This window comes from Ursus arctos, unplaced genomic scaffold (assembly GCF_023065955.2).
Source record: "Ursus arctos isolate Adak ecotype North America unplaced genomic scaffold, UrsArc2.0 scaffold_15, whole genome shotgun sequence".
In the NCBI taxonomy this organism is placed as follows: domain Eukaryota; kingdom Metazoa; phylum Chordata; class Mammalia; order Carnivora; family Ursidae; genus Ursus; species Ursus arctos.
This window is the reverse complement of record NW_026622819.1, coordinates 46022975-46042818: the sequence shown is the minus strand read 5'-3', so window position 1 is coordinate 46042818 and position 19844 is coordinate 46022975. Positions and strand designations below refer to the sequence as shown.

The window sequence follows — 19844 nt, the reverse complement described above, 5'->3', positions numbered from 1 at the left end:
ACTTTAGCTGAATTCTTTCATACTATCGTCGATTTTACTGACTCTGTTTTTGACTGTGTTCATTTCAGTTTATCTTTTCCATTAACTGTTTGCTTCATGATTATTTTTTCCCAAAAGTTATATGTGATAATTTCATATATACAGATAACTTTCCTTTTTGCTTCCTGTGTGCTTTTCCATTTTAAGGATATTTTTATTTTGAAGATTTTATTTATTTATTTATTTATTTATTTATTTATTTATTTAACAGAGAAAGCACACACATGTGGGGGGAGCGGCAGGCAGAGTGAGAGGGAGAAGCTGGCTCCCTGCTGAGCAGGAAGCTGGATGGGAGACTCGATCCCAGGACCCTGGGATCATGACGTGAGCTGAAGGCAGACGCTTGACCGACTGAGCCACCCAGGCACCCCTATTTTGAAGATCTTACTACTTATTTTAGAGTCTTTTTCAGACTATTCTATAATATTAAATCATCTGCATTGAATTTTTTAAGTCATTAACTTATTGCTTGCCTATCTTAGTATTCGTTTCCTTCATGTGTTTTAAATCCCACCCCCTCCCCAGCTTGAGATTTTTGGTTTGGTGGTTTTCTATGACTGAATTTTTTTTTTTTTTTAAATTCTAGGTTTTTCTAGGACCTCCAAAAGTTTTTAGTCCAGAACTAGGTTTTACGTTACTTGCTAAGGCTTCTCTCCCAGAGCAACATCAGGAAAATTCTGAATACTTCTAGGTACTGGTAAGGGGGTTGCATCTAATCTTGTTTATGCTGTAGGCAGGAAGCTTCTCCTTACCTGTTATGCAGACAACAATCAGCGGCAGGTTTTTCTCCTCTCCTTTTTTTTTTTTAATGGTTTTTTTTATTATATTATGTTAGTCACCATACAGTACATCCCGGTTTCCAATGTAAAGTTCGATGATTCATTAGTTGCGTGTAACACCCAGTGCACCATGCAATATGTGCCCTCCTTACTAGCCATCACCAGTCTATCCCATTCCCCCACCCCCCTCCCCTCTGAAGCCCTCAGTTTGTTTCTCAGAGTCCATAGTCTCTCATGCTTCATTCCCCCTTCTGATTACCCCCCTTTCTTTATCCCTTTCTTCCCCTACCGATCTTCCTAGTTCTTATGTTCCATAGATGAGAGAAATCATATGATAATTGTCTTTCTCAGCTTGACGTATTTCACTTAGCATTATCTCCTCCAGTCCATGTTGTAGCAAATGTTGAGAATTCGTTCTTTCTGATAGCTGAGTAATACTCCATTGTATATATGGACCACATCTTCTCCTCTCCTTTATCCTTCCTGTCCTTAGTTTTTTTTCGTTTTTTTGGTTTTTTTTAAAGATTTTATTTATTTATTTGACACAGAGAGAGAGACAGCCAGCGAGAGAGGGAACACAAGCAGGGGGAATAGGAGAGGAAGAAGCAGGCTCCCAGCAGAGGAGTCTGATGTGGGGCTCGATCCCGGAACGCCAGGATCACGCCCTGAGCCGACGGCAGACGCTTAATGACTGAGCCACCCAGGTGCCCCTTCCTGTCCTTAGTTTTAAGCAGTGAGCATATTGCCCTTAGGTAACCTCTGTCTGCTGGTCCTGGGCTTTGACAGCCCCAAAGTGTTAACCTGACATGGTTTGCACTTTCGTTAGTTTCTGCTTTACACTATGTTTGCCTTGTATTACAGGTCTTATAACTTTTTATATTTTTTATTTATTTATATTTACTTTTGATATGTGTTTAAATCAAACTATAGATTTTAAAAATGTAAGCTTATTACATCACCTTGACTGGATATTTAAGCATAGGGATTTCCCCAAGTGGGGGATTCTTTTCCCTGGGGTCCAGCCTCACTTGACAATCCATGGTATGCCTTATCTTGGCTTCTGAAATTTTAGCCCCTTCTTGGCATGGTGTATTATGAAATGTCTGCTACTACTAGTGACCTCTGACTTCTGTCCCTTTCCTATTAACCTTACAGGATCTCTATACTGACCTTTCTTGTTAGCCTCAAAGGCACTCCCTGTATCCTTTGTTTTTTTCATTATAGACCTTGATGGTCGATTAAGGAAGCCATTCTTAGCACCTAAAAAAGTGTACTCCTGGAGGACAGATTAATACTCACACCCTCCCAGCAGGTGAAAGGCAGTAATTACATCCCATATGTCTAATTCACAGAAGAAAATGAAGAAGAACAAAGCAGTTGAGTGTTGAGCCTTCCTAAGTAATGAAACTAATGACGTGCCACAGTTTTCTAAGAACTTTCTTTCCTCTGCTGGCGCACTTTGCTCTCTATGTGCCTGACTTCTCATTGAATCTCAGATGTCATGTCCTCAGGGAAGGCGTTAATTCAATTACTGTACTTTTCAATGTCTGGAAATTATCTTGATCCTTAGTATATTTTTGCACTGTGTCTTCCCACTAGATTGGAAACTCCATGACAGTGACGGCATGCCTGCCTTGTTGTTTCTTATAATTTCAAATACCTAAAAATGTGTCCAGCACTCAGCATGTGTTCATCAAATATTTGGCCAATGAACGAATGGACTGGTCTTGTCCGTGATTCAGAGCTGGTCACTCTGATGAGAGTGCACGGAGAGCACTGTGTGAAATCTCAGCTGTGAAGCTTAGTGGAGATTAGTCACCTGACACCTTTATTTTATAGAGGAAGGAGCTGAGGCTTAACGTGGAACATGGTCACCCAACTAGCGGCCAGACAGGATATAAAGTTGACTCTCTTTTGTCCATGCTTCTTCAACAGATTTTGAATTGGAGCCCCTGCTGTATGACTGGGGCTCGGGAAGTACAGATGCACTGAACAGATTCCAGATCTGCCTCTCTTGCTTAGACACGTGTAAATTTGGATAGTCACTAAGTCTTTCTGGGACTCAGTTTCCCTAGTAGCAAGATGATATGTGTGTTTTTATTTTATAGGGTTACTGTACAAATTAAGTGGGATAATTTAAAAGAATTATTTGGCAGTCTACGTGAAGATCCTGCTTGGCAGTCACAGAAAGAAAAAGCAGCTTAAGAGGAAGTCACTGCCCTTGCGCTAACTGCATTACTATAAAGACAAAGAAAGATTGGTGTCCGAGAACTGGGGCAAGAGACACAGACCTAAAGAAAGAGTTAGGAGGCTAAGAGAAAGTATGAAGAGAGGCTGGTGACATAAACTTACCATCATCACAGAAAGAGTTGGAGAGTGGGCCCCTTCCTGGTTCTCTGGGAAAATATTTTTATAACTATCAGAATCACGATAGAGCTGTCAGAGGAATGAAATCAGTAATACAAAATTTAAAACATATGTCAGAGATCTGTCTGAGATGCTGTGAGATCAGCACATTTTCATCAACATGGGAAAAAAAACCTGTAAGGAGTTCTGAGTGCTTCGGTTTAAGTTGTCTAATAGTCATTGGTAACAGTTCACGTTTCCCCGAGTCCTGTGGATGTCATGGCACTGGGTGCCTGAATTGGATAGGGGTCTGGAAGGACATAGGATGGGTCCGTGGATCCTGAGAAGGCCACCCTCCACGGTGTTCTACAGGATGGATTCATGACTAGATGGTGTCAAAATGGAGAAATAACTGCTGGAAAGTGTTGATTTGACCACTCGGATGTCAATGGCAACCTTTTTAGAGAGCAGCGTCATGTTAGAGAAAGGGGCAAAATTTAGATTGTAGGCTATTTGTAAGTGTGCGAACTAAAGAAAATATAGACTGTTTTCAAAAATATGAGTGGTGAATTTTCTTGAGGTGGGCAGATTTGAGAGAACACTTTTGGGTCTATATGTGTTACAGGGCAGATTTGACTATGTTGGTAGACAAAATATAGCAAGATCTAGGGGAAAAAAAGAGGCTTAAGGAAAAAAAAATCTTCAAGGAAGACAATTCTAAGGAAGACTAAGGGAAAAACTGAGTGGGGATGGTTGACGGTATCGGGAACCCAGTTTGTTGAGATCAGAATTTACTGGCATTCTTTATGGGAACCTGGTTCTAGATACTGGTCTAGCTTATACGCAGGTCTAGTTGACACCAAAACCAATGTCCTTCCTCAATGTCTGTCCCGTCACTCTATGTTAAGTGTCTTTCCTATTAAGAAACATAATTTGGTTGGAGAAATACCCAATTGGCCAGAGGAGGAAGATAAATTAGTTGCACCAGATAACAGTGTATCTCAGAGATTTAGCTTGTAAAGAACAGAGAAAGATCTTTGTGGTAATTGTCCATAGTACTGGAGAAGGGTTAATTATTGGGTTCTGGAGACCTTGGAGGATTATCTCTTATGGAGTCTTTTAGAGAAAGGAAAAGGATTAGTCAGATATTGGAGGAGAAATCACGAATTGCAGTATCATGTGAGCTAAGGGAGGTGGGTTATACTGCCTAGAAATCATGAGACAGATGGTTTGTAGATATATCAAATCTGTATGAAACTATTTGAAATTAGAGAATATAAGATTTAACTTGACAAAACAAACAAAACTGGAATGCTGAGTTAAGGCAGGAAGGAATTGTTGGAGTTTGAGGGGTGAGAGTGAATGGTGGAAGTGATGACCAGAAATAATCTTCGAGAAAGGACGGCATCAATTACTACTGTCACAAATTAAGTAACTATCCAACTCAAGTTGTGGTAAAAGTTTTCTGTGGTTTCTTTTTATGTCTCTTAAAAGGGGGAAGGGTTGGGCCCTTCCTCACCTGGTCCTTGCTTGAAATCCAGTAGGGGAGCCACATTTTTATAACCTTGGTGTCCAAATAGAGCTTAGATGTTTGGCCTGTTCTTTGATGTCAAATCTGTAGTAGAGCTTTGTAACCATCACAGGGACCTGAGGAACATTTTCAAAGACCTTGCTCTTCTGTGGAATGGAAGGAGAGGCCACCTTAAATCCCTAGCTATTCTCTGTGTTCAGAGTTCTTTTCAATTTTGACCCATCGGCAGACTTGAATAAATGGACTGAAAATTGAAAATTAATTTTTTTGGGCTAAGCTTAAAAATGATTTTTCTTCAACCGTTTTGTAAAATTAATGGTTATAAACTGACTAAACTTGAGAAAGTTTCACAAAACAGATATGAACAGCCATATTCGTATTACCCAAACACCATAACTTAAAATTACGGTGGTTCCTTGTCATCCTTGAAAATACATGTATATATTTTCATATAACAACAGTTAGCTTTCATGTAATACTAGGTATTTTTAACTGGTTTGAAACGTGTTACATTGTTCTATGGTTTCCAAAATTACTTTAATATAAAATTCCATCCCTCGGATGTGCCATGATTTATTTACCTATTGCCTCTGTTGTTGGGGAAAAGGCAAAATCCAGATTTTTTTCTTTATGAATAACACACTGCAGTAAATAACTGTAGGCCTATAAATTTTCCTTCTTGTAGGCTATTTGTGGGATCAAAGTATGTGTTGTTAATTTTGTTTTATAGAAAAAGAGCAGATACGAAGTCTTTTAAAAAGAAGTTTATTATACAAATATTATAAACACAAGAATGATAATAAGAAAAATATACCTATAATACCACCATCCAAATAAATCAGCTTGCTTCATTTTTCAGTTTTTCTAGAAGTCTTTGATTTATGTTTACACATCATTTTTATATACTTAACATTATCTTTTGCCATACTGAAACAAAATCCTTACAACTCTTTTTAAAAGCAGCATGACATTTCAGAAAGTTGAAATAACCATGATCAAATTACCTTCCCTTTCACCTGGTTAGGTAGTGTTGCTAATTTTTCCCATCTTTAAATTCAAATCTGCAATGCTTATCACTGTTGCCAGCAATTTTTTTTTTCTATTTAAATACTGTTGCTTGGATAAATTTTGAAAATGGGATTACTGGGCTAAAAGTTCTGAGCATTTTTATACCCTTCTACTCCTTGAAAGTATGCACCAGTGAGAGATGAGCATTTGTCTCAGCCCCTTTCATAGCACATGTAGGCAACTGCATAAAGTGGAAAGTATTTTAATTGCAGTTAAAACTCAGTGTTGACATTTTCTAGTAGAATTGCCACAGGCAAGTTCCTTAATTTCTTTGAACATTATTTCTGTAAAATGGAGATAGTATCTACCTTATAGGGTTAAACGCAGAGTATAAAACACAGCGTTATTACAGGGCCCTCGAAATGGTCACTATTTAACCCATTTGGTAGGTTAAAAAAAATCTTATTGATTTATTTCTGTTTTCTTGGCAAGGGTATGAGCATGTTTAACCACATTTATTTGATAGATTTAACCGCACTTTAGTAGGATCTAAGTTGGACTTTTTAACATTTCTGAAATCAGATTGTATTTTACAGTCAAGGTAAATATTTAATGTAGTAGGCATTCTTTTGTTCTCCTTGAAAAGTGGTTATTAATTCTCTGTTACGTCTTCCAATGTTTTAAAATGAAGAGAGTGTGTATTTTTTGCTTGTGTGAATTACGTGCTGATTATCTCTTTTGTTCATTTATTTAGTGACGTCTTGATGATTTTCTTAATAATCTGAACTCCTAAAAGCCCACAATTTTTAACCATTTCTCCTATTTCCTGCTATTCTTTTTCTAAAAAAAGTTCTCTTGTGTTTGGGGATGGGGCAGGGGAAGCAAGAACTGCAGAATTGCATATGGTTCAATTCTCTTATCTCCTCTTTGCAATTTCTTTTGTCGTTCTTCCTCAGATCATGGGTAGGTTGTTATTCAATTTCCTGTTACCTTTTTTCTTATCTTTTTCACAGCTCTTCAAGCTGTGTTGTAACTGGCCTTGTTAGATCTCTGTGCACTCCGCTAGACTGAGATATTCAAGGGCAAGGAGAGCGTGCGGCTTACGTAAAGAGAATAACATTTACTAGATGCTGCATGAGCAAATACTTTTAACTCTGGTCACTGGAGGTAATTTAAGGTGGAACTCTAAAGATTCCTCTCTCTACCCTCTCCCTACCCTCACACAAAAATTTGCTGATCAGTTTTCCTGATAACAATCAAATTGATAGGTGCATTTTTCCTTAGTTTGTAATAGCATTCCAGCTCTCTGCTTCCCTGACACCAAGTACACCCCATCATTGCTTATTTCAGATCTGCAGCTATTCGTTTCATTGTCAAGATTGCCCATTTGTGAGCTGAATGAGCAGATAAAGGAGAAGGGTGCTTTCCTAGCAGGGAAATAATACTAAATGTAATTGATCTGTGTTTCCGGTTTTGAAACATCATTAGCTTCATTATTGCTATTTTGTGCTTTGGAAGAGTCCTTCATTTTAGTGCCTTTTTCTGTAGAGAATATTCCTTAACTCCCCCCCCCCCCTTTTATTTTGCCCAATAAACTTATTTTGTTCACTTCCCAGAAAATTTCTGTTGGGATTTGATGGAATTTTGTTAAATGTGTAAATTGACTTGAAGGAAAACAAAATCTTTACCAGTGTTAGTCTGTTCAGCTAAGAGTTGGTCTCTTCATTTTAGATTTACCTCTCTCCAGGTTTTTTATATTTTTTGCATAGGTTACAGCAGATCTCATGGTATTTTTCTTGTGTGCATTAATTTTTGAATATATATTTGCATGTATATTATAAATAAAATATATGCAATAATTTGTTAATTAATAGCAGAAAAGTTATATCTTGGATAGAATTTCCTGCACAAAACTATTTTACTTGTAGTTAAGAAACCAGCACTAATTTCTTTTACTTATTAATTTTGGTTATTTTTTTAAAAAATTGTACATTTCATGGAGTTTTTCTATTTTTTATCATAAGGAAAAACATGTTATTATAAAATATGCTAGAACATATTTTAAATTTTACATGTGTCTCAAACTTATTTTTATGTTTTCAATTTTTCTGAGCAGTTTTGTCTGTTTTAGGTTTTTTCAAAATTTTTAAGAGGTGAGACTTAGAATTATTTATATCCCCTTATATTTACCGTTGATTTTCATTCTTTTGTTGATTCTTCTCGCATCTTAGGTTGAAGGCTTTGTTTATTCATTTCTTGATTGATATGTTTAAATGCTTTCATCAAGTCAGAAGGCTGCTTTGGCCAAATTTCATAATTTCTAGTGTTTTAAATTATTAATCCTTAAATAGGCTGGGTTCCTTTCTCAAATCACCGATTAGATTTTCAATTCGGAAATTCCTGGGAATTTCTGGTAATATAAAATATATCCTCTATTTCTGCATTCAGAGAATATAGCCTGAAAAGAAAAATTGCTTTAATTTTTGCTTTTTAATTTTTTTCCAAGAGCAGTTGCTTTCTTTGATGCCACGGGTAAGAGACTGTGTGCGTCTTCATTTATTTATGTTTTGCCAAGTTGCAAGTTAGGAGATAAAAAGGGTACAAAATTCACACTACAATTGTATTTGTCAGTTTTCTTCTTATATTTGAAGTTGTGGATTTTTGGTTTTTATTACTTGTCCGCTCAGTATAATGGCTTAATCATGTACAGCAGTAAGACTAATTTCATCATCATATATTGTTCATCTGAATCTCTTCTGATGCTTTTTACCATAAAGTCTACTTAAAAAAAATATTTTATTTGCATTGTATGGTTTAACTTTTGCCCAACCTGTTTTTAAATGCAACTCTTGACTTGGTCTGGTGGTAGATGAAAACAGATGATTTCATGTTGCACCTTCTACTTTTGATTTAGTATCTATTTCCTAAATTTTGCCACTTCAAAATTGTTACTTCTTGTTAAAATATAATTTGTAAGATTCTATTCTCACATTTTAGATACCCACTTTAAATTCTAGTAAGGGTTATCTTGAAATATCTCGTAAGTGTTCTATAATCATGTTTGATTACTTGTGCTAGGAAGTTCCGAAGGCTATCTGTCCATCCATAGGTCCTGAGCGTCTTCCTTGGGGGCTGTAAATCATCAACTTTAAGTATTTGGTGTTATTGAGGGTAATTAAAATTTGGCATTCACCAACTAAAATTAATCTGCCATCGGACTTAGAGAAGCTAATTCCAACCTGTTCACAATGTGTTCGTGTTTCTGGCTGTGATCCCTGTTCCCTACCTTTGGGCTTGTTTCCTCTGACAAAGCAAGGCTGGGTTATTAAGTGGGTTACAGACCTCACATCTTTTTTAAAGGAGTCAAGATTGGAGGAAATATAAAAGTTGTTGATTTATACCTCTTTGCCACTTTAAAAATATCTCTTTCAAAGAAGTAAAGGAATAGGGTTCTTTTTAGCTTCCCGATATTTCTTCTGCTTTCTAATTTTGTATCTACATTGATGTCAGTTGATTTGACTCATCAGTAACAGCCCTTCCCTCTCATTAGTCTTTCTTTATTATTTTAGGGACACTTCAACATTTTGTCCATCAATGCATCAGGTCTCTTGAATGGTGATTTCTCTGATTTCATTCTCTTTGATATAAATTTTTTTTTCCGGTATATTCCCACTCCTCCCAACCCCCAATCTCCAAATAAATTGCACCCTGCCTGGGAATGAAATTTTTATTATAGTCTTTTACCTTGAGGATTCTGTAATGCTGCTTCAGTGTCATTTGTGACCAGGAGCTGAATTTCATGAGCTGCAGCCTACCATGAAAATGCGGTTGGGAATGGACACTGGTTCTATCACGTATTGGATATGTAAAATTTATCTTAGATTTTCTAGATGAGGAAATGGCTTCTCTACCTTATAACATGAGGCTCAATTTAGATATGTGATTACTCTTTTATAAACTTTAAAAATGAATATAAGCATTCCAGGGTCCCAGGTTGATAAGTAAATAGATAAAGCATAGTACAATGCACAATTATAGAAGAAATCAAAACAAATTAATAGGGAAACTGAGGAAGAATGATGAAGGTCACTGAGACAAGATGATAAGGGAATAGTCTCCTGAAGAATGATAATCTGGCGTGGTGCTAGATGGAAGGGCATTCTAGGTGGATGGAACAGTATGTGCAAAAACTCAGCATTGTGGAAGGCCGGGAGATGTGAGTTGCCCAACAGGGAGGATTGATTGTAGTGGGTAGATTAGAGTGGTTCTGCCAAGATGCCTTCTACTATAGATTGTTTCATTCATGACCCCACATAGGGTAGCAATGCTAGGGTATTCTTTGGATGACGATGAAAGCTGATTAGACCAAGAATGGCTCAAAGGTGGCTCATCCGTAGGCTGACCAGGAATGCCAAGGTAGCCTGATTCAAAAGCTTTTACCTAAAATTGACCAGAGAGGCTTCTTCACTGATTCAAAGAGGGGTGTGGTAAGATATAGCAAAAGGAGCCTATGCAGGTCATTAGGAGAGCAGTAGAGGCTGGCTGTTTTCCTGAAGTGCTTCAAGTCCTGGGGACTCTTCCCAATTCCAGGCCATGTGTTAACTTACAATAAGCTCTCTTTGATGAGGCGGCCTGTGTGAATCTCTTCTGGAGAGCCAGAAGTGGCTGAGTCAACATGTCAGGCCACTGATGAAAGAAATGTGGAAGAGAAGTTAATCTGAAAATTTATTTCTGAGGTAGAGTCAATAGGAGTGACTGACTTATCAACTGTGAAAGAGGAATTCCCTAAAGAAGTGGACAAGGGTGCTTTCCTTCTTACCAATCATTATTTTTATTAATATATTTTACAAGACTGCAGTTGAAATAATATTAAATACAAATTTTTTATACAGAAAGTGTAATAAAGTTAAAATAGTTCCTTGTAGTTCAGAGCATTATTGCAATGCTTACAAAATTTTTGCATAGAGTGTGCAAGGATTGATGTTACTTAAAACAAAACTAAAAAGCTCTTCCTCTTACATCACACCCAAACCCAGAGAAAAACAAAACAACCCCCCCAAAAAAACCCAAAGGCTGAACTTAATTGCTTTATGGGAATGGGCTTCCTTTTTCAAAATCTCCAAGCAAATGGGACTTCTAGGACCTCATAGTTTCTGTTAAAAGCACCAGAATCTGGCTTCTCCAGGAGTGTATCTAGCCAGCACAATGATGGATGTCCTCTACCTTTGCCTTTTAAAACATGCCCTCCTTAAGAGAGGTTTTCTCCTCCTTGGTGTCCTCAAAAAGGAGAAACTTGACTGAGGATGTGGCTAATACAGAAAAACTCCAACCCCCCACTCGCCAAAACACTGGATACAAATTAGGTTAATTTTGTGTCCACCCCCAATGCAGGTGTGCCAACTCTTTCCCTTTACTTTGCTTCCATCTCCCCTTCTTACCAGAGAACCTGATTTCTGGCTCTGGTGATGCTCGTTCCATGAGACTCATTAAGGGTACCCATCTCTGAGTTGCCACTGGGACACATACACCAGTAAAAGAAAATTCCCGAATGACTTACTAAAAGAGGGTTTGACATTTTTGAGCTTATGCCTTTACTCAGGTTGTATGGGGTGGTTGAGCCAGAGGAGCATTTTAGGACCATGGCTGGCACTGTGGCTGCTGTCTGTTGGGAACAGTGGGCAGCTCTGTCTACGACCACCCAGCGGAGCATACGCGTGCTGCTGAGCAAGCTGGAAAAGTGGGATGAGCCCCCGTCTCTTTGCTGCTGTGGTCTCTCAGCTCTGGGTGGGGGCAGAATGGCACCAGGACCTTAACACGGGCACCCTGGTTTATAACCTGTTCAGATGGTCCCTGGCTGAGTTAATTCTTCAAAATGATTTTCAGTCTTTTAACTCTCACATATCAAACCCTGGTCCCTTTGCTCAGAAGATGAAAGTGCTCCAAAGCCACCAGTTGTAAAGGACTTCAGATGTACTCATCTTCTCCTTTAGTAGCTGGAATGCCACCAACCTCACTGCTGAATCTAGGACACCAGTTTAAAACATATAGGTTCAAGGTTAAAGGGAGCCACTGTTTAGACGAGAATTGACAAATGGGTCCCATTTCCTACTCCGATCAGTTGGTAGTGATGGCCTGAGTGCTTTGGCAAGAAGAATTTCTGCTCACAGAGAGGGGTATGGCCCATTAGTAGTGACTGACAAGGTACAGGGTGTGGTTCTCAAGCCATTTCTAGAACCAAAGTGGCCAGCTTGGGTATCGAATGCGTAATGCTAACTGAGTTCTTGCTAGTCTTGTCTTCTTAAAGGGAAATAGGGACAACAACAGAGACTGAGCTCCCTCCTCCTTGATTCTCCCTGTAAGTTTTGCCACAAGTAAAGGTCAGGAAGTATGATAACCAAGACCTCACCTAAAATAAGATATTTGTCTTTTAAGTGAGGAATCAGAGGAGGAGATATATGTGTGCAGAAATGCTGACTTGCTTAGCCCATGCCTATAGATCATTGAGTATTACAATTTTCTCTTAAATGTAAGGCTGACAACCCGGGCATCTTTCAATTTGTAAGGACAAGTCTGACTTAACAAGAATCGCGTACAGAACAAACAGAATTTTGTTTGTTTGTTTCAGATTCTGTTGTTCAGACAGATCACTTATATTTTCACTGCAGGTATCTCCACTTTAGTCCTAGATGCTGTCATGGATGAGAGACCAGAGAGAGAAGGGAGATAAAAGTTTTATAGCCTCATCCACCAAGAAGGTCTAGCCTCAAAGCTGGTAGGAGACACTTCTCAACAGCTTGAAAAATACTTTGACATGTTGGTGACTTCATAGCATAGTGGGTTGGAGTTAGACCCATATTCTAGCTCTGCTGTTGTCTAGCTAGTGGCTTTGGGCAAGTTTCCTCATCTCTTTAAGCCTCAGTTTCCACATCTGTAAATTGGAACTAGAATAGACCTTAAAGGATTGTGTTGAGGGTGGAATAAGTGAATGCATGTAAAACACTTAGCACAATGCTTAGCGTATAGTGCTGAATGAATGTCAGTTAATAAAAATTATTATTGGAGAAAAGAATCCAACATCAGCCATATCTTAAAGTAGGCTTCAGGTCCAAGAAAATTGCTTTGATTCTATGTAAAGTTTTGTGGGTGTGATTCTTCTTGGGGAGAAGGTTGAGAACTTTGCTCAGATTCTCAAAAGAACCTATAACTCCAAATATAGAATCTCCTGGATGGGATGAATATGGGGGACTAACACACCAACATCTTCCTTGTGAGCGAGTATCGTCCTCCTGCCTTGGGACACCCCTTTGCTGTCCCAGCTCCTGTGTAACCGAGCCGATGAGCTGGGAATTTCTCACATGCTGAAGTCTGAGCTGATTCCACTAACATAATCCGAATGGCAAAGGGGGTTGTGAAGACATTGGCAGCAGAGGGATTACTAGCCTAGGACCTGAAGAGTAAATTTTAGGTAAAACAGGTGTTTCCTTCTTCGTGTTTTCTGTACTTATCTGACCTCAGCTAGCGCTCAGTGATGAAGCCAAACGCCTTCGTTCGCTACAGAGGGCGTCTGCATGCCTCGTGCGGCATTTTGGGCTACCCTGGCTTCCTGTTCTATGGACAGGTAGATTTGGACTCTAAATATACTTCTTGCCTTCAGCAAGTTCTCCTTTGTTCTATTCCAGTTGCCAAACTCACGGACGCGGAACTGCTGTTGGCCCTTGCCGGGTTGCACTGGGGGAGGGGCAGTTAGCATTGCGGTGGGACCGCTGAGACTGCTTAGTGATGCCTCTGATACCATCAACACTGTTAGGACACCACGCCGCCTAGTGCATCAAAGGGCCCCACACTGCGGAATTGATCTCTTTTCTCAAAGGAAGGTGCTAATTTCCTGCTCTGTCAGTATCTGTAACAGGAAGTGTGTGTGTGTTATGTTGGGCGGGGGGTAAAACCAAAGCAAGTAGCATAGGCGATTGTGGGTCACCCTAAACTGGAGTTTTTTTTTTTTTCACACTAGTGCTCTAGCATACTTAAAACAAGGACTTCCCGCAAATAGTGATTTTTTCCTTTGCCATTCAGACCTGCCTTGAGAAATTTCAAGGAGAAAGCTTTTAAGAACCAAAGAAATCCCATTGCTTTTGAAAGGGCTAATGTGTGCGGTGTGGTGTGCTGGCTGAAGCAGCGGCTTCAGACTGCTTTATCTCTTATCAGTGGGTTTAGCTTTGTGAATGAGAAATTCAGAGGCAACTGTATAATTTTAAATTCAGATTGCCACAAAGAAAGAGCTGCATCTGACATCCCAACAGTAGTTTTGACTATTTTAATGGAAATACGTTGGAAGTGGGGGAACCTTCCCCTGAGGAGAAAGTGATGAAAGACCAAAGAGAGACATTTTTATCTTTGAGATAAAAGGCCTGTTTTCTAAGGTTGTTTCTTTTATTAGAACTTTTCTCCCCACCTGCTACTGGGCCACCATGCAAATGTATCATTCCAGGAACTGCTTTGTTATCGTTTTTGTGCCTAAGAACTCCTAGTGCAGGGGAAAGAGAGAGAACAGTCTTGTCTTGTTTACAACTTATTTAAATGAGATTCTCACCTTTCACGGAGCCTTAAAAAATAAGGATCAGGTGCTCACAGGGATCTGTTCACCTCTTTGGTCCAAACATCATGCTACCGTTTGCCTAAAATCAACAAAAGCAAGATTTTCTCATTTAGCTGCTTCTGTGTGTGGGGGGGGTACTGTTGCCAATTGAATCCTTTTGGTTGAATCCAGATAAAATGCAAAAGGGCCCTTTCAGTGATGTTGATTAGGGTCTGGTAAATGGTGGTGGTTGTTTTCATTAGAAAAACAAAAAAAACAAAAAACCAACTTTCTTTTCCGAAATGAACACTCATGTTTACATAGCCTCATTCATTACTGAGGCTGTTTTAACGATATTGAGTATAAGTATGGATTTAGCCGTAGGGATGTTGACTGAAGGGACAAATCTCTGGTGGGAACTCGCCTTACGACACACAGGCAGAGATGCTGGAATTCAAAATAGGGTTTTTGTTTTGTTTTGCATTCCTGCTACACCACAGGACAAAGACCCAAATCCTTGGAAACAAAACCAAACTGGCGTTGATCTGGTTTCCCCACTAAACACCTTCATGAAAGACATTTACTATATTTTTTCTTTCTACCTATTTTAAGATGCTGCTTCTAGTATTTCTCCCCATCCCCCAGTATTTATTAGTTTTCCAATATTATTTTTGGTCCCGCCAACCCTCCAGGCCAGGCGGAGACAACAGGAATGGCGAGGGCACTGGGGGTGTGAATAACGGAGCTGATGGATGTCAACAAGACATGTTAGGTCAAAAATATTCTCTGGAGGACCATGGAATGGGCATCTTTCCGGAATATGTGATGGTGAGGTGGAAAACCTGTGACATTGCAGAAACAGTCCCTTCAGGAGAAAGATTCTAAATTTAAATCATAGGACCTCTGCTTCTCTTCTGGCTCTCCCAGATGCTGACCCGAGGAACCACCTCTCTAGGAAGGGTCCTAAGGAAAAAACTCTTGGAGGATCATCGCTTTCTTTTTGTACTAAGTCTTCCCCTAATTCCATCCTCCCTTTTCCCAAGAATCCTGTGAACCTGCATTTCTCAGACAAGTGGATCACTTTTACATGTAACAGAAGCCTTTTTTCTATAGGCAAGAATTTATATTCCTAAGCACACACAGAAATGCATGGTGACTCCATGCTACCGTGGAGTTTGCTTTCTTTCCACCTGTGTCCAACACACAGCACAAATGACCTCTATGTCAGGGTTGGCAAACTTTTCTGGAAAGGTCCAAATAGTATTTTATGCTTTGCAGATGAGGTCTCTGGCACAGTTACCTGACCCTGTTGTTATAGAATGAAATCAGCCACAGACAACATGGAAATGAATAGATGTGTCTGTGTTACAATAAAACTTTATTGACAAAGACCGGTGATGAACCAGGTTTCGTGTAGGGACAACGGTTTGCTGACCCCTGCTCTAGAGTTAAACTTTAAGCAATCTTTGGTCTATGGTTGCTGGATATACAGTGAAAATCATCCAAAGGAAACTGACCTAAAGGAAGTTAAAGCCAATTCAAGTTTGTAAGATCTATCCCTTGGGTAACAGAACAATTAGAAAGCCTCATACCAAGCTTCCACCTACAGAGATGCCACCAGAGGGCTTTTGAAAACCTTTGTCTTATGCTAGTAGTTTAAGACTGAATTTTTACGACTTATTGAACAGACAACAAATTGAACTGAGTGCTAAACATATTTGGAGATCACTTTTGAATTTTTAAAGATCTTCTGAAGACTATTAGCATACTAGAACTTCTAGAATATTGATTCATTTGAACTCTTTGTTATGCCACCTGCTGTTTAATATACTGGAGTGTGATTGTCTAGAAGATATATACAAAGATTAGAAAGAATCTCATTTTTTAAAATTAAAGTTTATCGGATTTTAATGTAAAAGATATTTTTTTTCCAGAATTAAAACTTTCTCTCATGACCATGGACAAATATTCTAGTTGGAGGAAGTTGGGAGGGAGAACAAAATGTACATTGAGGGACTTTGAATGCATTTTATTCAATTCTGTAGACTGAACTGAAATACATAATTTAGCCCAAGCCAAGTTTCCTGCCTATTACCTGCCATATTATAGTCATTTAGTATAAATGAAAATCAAAATTTTTTATCATGTCTCTTCCCCATAGGTGCTTGATTTCTATTCTTGGTTTTCTGTTATTATTTTTATCCTGTTCGTGATCTGATTACCTTTAGGATTAACTTCTGCAAGTGCGATCACATCACTCTTTTCTATTGGCATAAAATCCCCAAGGTGCTGATCTCAGACTTGCATATGATGATTAGAACAAAATCAGAGGAAAGAGGTTCAGGGAATCTTTTGTTTTCTTGTCATCTATAGATTTTGTACTTGAGATGGCAAAGTGCAAAGATGGTCTGTCTGCTTGAAAACATTTTGTGTTAAGGTATTCAGTCATGGAGGGCCTCATAGCTACTACTGTTTGTCTCAATGACAAGGGATAGATGTTCCTCGTAGGCAAGGGGGGCCTCTCCTATCTGGCAAAACCCCGTATGTAGTACGCGCAGATGCTGGCAGTATGACCCTCCAGGATATAAATAATACCAATCCAGAGCGACTTGATACCTTCTTAAGGTTTTCCTTTTTAGCCTCTACTGCTACAAACTAGTCTTGCCCTTGAACAACTCAATTCTTCTACGTGGGATACTGGGGAGGGGTGACTGGAGGGAACATGGGGTCTGGAAGCCAGCAGGGCTGCTGGTCAGCCTAGGAAACCTCCCCCTCTCCGGCCCCCACCCGCTCCTACTTGACTAAGCAACACACAGCTTGCTTTTCTAGCCTTTGTATGCAAACCTCAGCCTGAAGCTTGAGTGTCCCCTCAAAAATCTCAAATCTCTTACTCATTTGCTATGACAAATCTTCCCCCACTTGTGAAGTAAGAAAAATTAAAACCTTGTTGAAGAAAACACAAATGCCATTCAGGCCTCCAAATCCGACCTCATTTAGGATTGTGGGGCCGCTGCTTGCCAAATGGCGTCCGGGACTGTCTAAGCCAGTTACGACTCCATTTGGGCTCCTGAGAGCCCGCTTCTGTCAGCCACTTGGTTTGTCGACCAGCTTTTAAGAGGCCCACTCATGACTAAACGATTCCCCTCCAATCACCCAAAATAATAAACTACAGTTGTAACGACAAGATAACTAGGGTGTGCTTCTCCTTGCTGAGTGCATTGACTTAAGGCATAGGCACATTTCCCCCTCTTTGAACAGAGATGGTGTAATCCCCTGTCCCAGCACAAGAGCTGGCCAGGGTGACCCTGGAGCACAATGATGACGGTGGAAGGATGAGAGGTAGCTGATGGCGGGAACTAGGGAGCTGCTTCCATGTATCAGATAGTAGGGGTGCTGCTGGGCCGCGGGACCACAGCGAGTCTGAGACAGACATGTGACTCAGTTTATATCCCTTTCCAGTGACCATTTCTGGGGGCATGTATTTCAGATCCGTGATTCTTGGGTCACTGTTCTTGGAGAAAACATGATGGTGGCTTTAGGAATAGGACTATCCCAACAAAAATATATGTAAGAAGATTGAAGCCAGAGTTTGTGCATGCCTTTCGAAATAAAAGGCAAGTCTCTAAATTACTTACCAATCTCAGGAAAGAAAATTAATTCGGTTTTCTATGCTACTCTTAATTAGGTTTCCAACCCTAAATGGCTTCTCTTCGGGTGGGGGTTCCTCTCTTAAGGATTTTGATTGACCTGATCATTTGGGGCTGGAGTCTGCTGGATAAAGTCAGAAGTGAGGATGAAACAGATTTTGAGCCATTTTTTCCCTATAACAGAGATCTCTCACCCACTTATTCTTTGCCCGTCAGGCCACTGAGTAGCTTCTAGCCGACTAAGGAGCGGCTGTTATTCTATTTTGTGCCGATTTACAACTCCTATTTTGACTGTGGGATAATACGTGATTTTGAAGGAAGATAGCAGGAGTTGGGTGAGCAGTTCAAACTTTGCTGAAATTCATCCTCCACATTCATCCAACTACAAAAGCCCCAATGCATCGGCTATGAAGGCAGAACAGCCATTTTGTGTTCCTGCAGCTGACTTCTATGGCACTGCCCCTCATCCCTCACTTGACGAGGGGGAAATCGGCCAGCCTTCCTAATGCTAAGAATGGAAACAAAATGTCTATTTCAATATGAGGGTCTCGGTGCTTTAGCGTGACTTGGAGATTCCCGCCATCACTGCCCTGTAATGACACTAAAGGGGAAGAAACGTGGCTCCTGAAACATGTCGGTGAATATTCGGTAAGTGTCTGATACACTGTGTGATTTTGAAGGGTGTGGGGAATATTGGGCCTGAATCAGTGTCTTGATCTTATCATGTAGGTGGTGGGGTTGACATGGAAATGACGATGGATATCACAGGGTCACCCATGGTTCCTTTTGTACTGAAACCTCATTTTATACAGAGGATATATATATTTATTTATATATATTTATATATATTTATATCCACCCACACGCATCCACGCGCGCGCGCACACACACACACACACACACACACACAAGGTCTTTGATAGGCTTTCTGTGTTCTAGTAAAAATAGCTGGCAGCCAGTGTCTAAAGCCAAAAATGGCCTTTATGCTGCCGACAACGTCCACTATGGATGGTCTCTCAAAGGCAGACACTTGTGTTTATCTGACAAGTGGAACCAGTTCCTGCCTGGGACAGGAATAATCTCCCATTGGCGCAGACGCAGATCTCGAAGACCTTCTGCCTCGTTCCTGTAGGCGTGTAGGATCCGTGAGGCAGTCTAGGTAGTTGGATTTTCGCAGCATCTAACTTAATCTAAAGAGAGCGAATAGGAAGGAAAGAGTAGTTAGAAGCTGCCATTTACTCTCTTGACCTTCAGAGACAGTAGATGAATGTTCAACCTAAATGAGCACCTACTATGTGTTGAGTATTCTAGGCACTGAGAATGCACGGATGAACCTGACAGATAAAGTCTCTACCCTCCTAGAAGCTTATTTTCTACCAAGACCATGTCGCGCTGGTCTATATTTAGCAAAAGTGTGCAGAAGTCAGTCACGTAGAAAATGAACTGAGTCCCAGAGTGAAATGCATTTGGAAATGCTGGGTTAACCATTTGTGTTTTTACTCTGGGCCTTCAGACCCCCAACTAGGTCTGTGTGCCTGGGAAGCCTTCAAGAATATGCAGTACTTTCCAGTCTCAAATGACTGTTAAAGATTATAATCAACTCCTCCAGCGTCTGGATTCGGAGAGCTATAATCTGCATAGGTAATGTAGTCACTACTTCTAAATGGGTGTGATTTGGAGTTTGTGGCGGTTTGAAGAGACCGTTTTGGTAAGTGAATGCTTTATCTGACTAGCTCTTTTAAAACAAATACAGCAAATGCCAAACCAATCAAAAGGTGGATTGGGTGCACCCAAGCAGGTGGAGACGGATAACCTCTAAGCAGAAAGGAAACGCAGAAGAATTTGGCTTAAAAAAAAAAAAAAAAAAGACAGTTTTTCCTCCACTTAAAAACTCTTAAATCGAAAAGTTCACTTCTCAA

General features: G+C 39.8%; 1 protein-coding gene and 1 long non-coding RNA gene across 3 annotated transcripts in view; one reads left to right on the top strand and one right to left on the bottom strand.

Annotated features, from left to right (window-relative positions):
• The window catches only part of LOC113264010 (uncharacterized), a 193141-nt gene that overhangs the window by 101270 nt on the left and 72027 nt on the right, over nt 1–19844 (top strand). The window lies entirely within an intron of this gene.
• Nucleotides 10516–19844, bottom strand: part of SGCD (sarcoglycan delta) — a 910180-nt gene continuing 900851 nt past the window's right edge. For both annotated transcript variants that reach the window (XM_057312282.1, XM_026510846.4), the window contains one exon: nt 10516–19115. In XM_057312282.1, the coding sequence (XP_057168265.1) occupies nt 18942–19115 (174 nt within the window). In that variant the 3' untranslated portion in view covers nt 10516–18941. The remainder of the gene's footprint in view (nt 19116–19844) is intronic.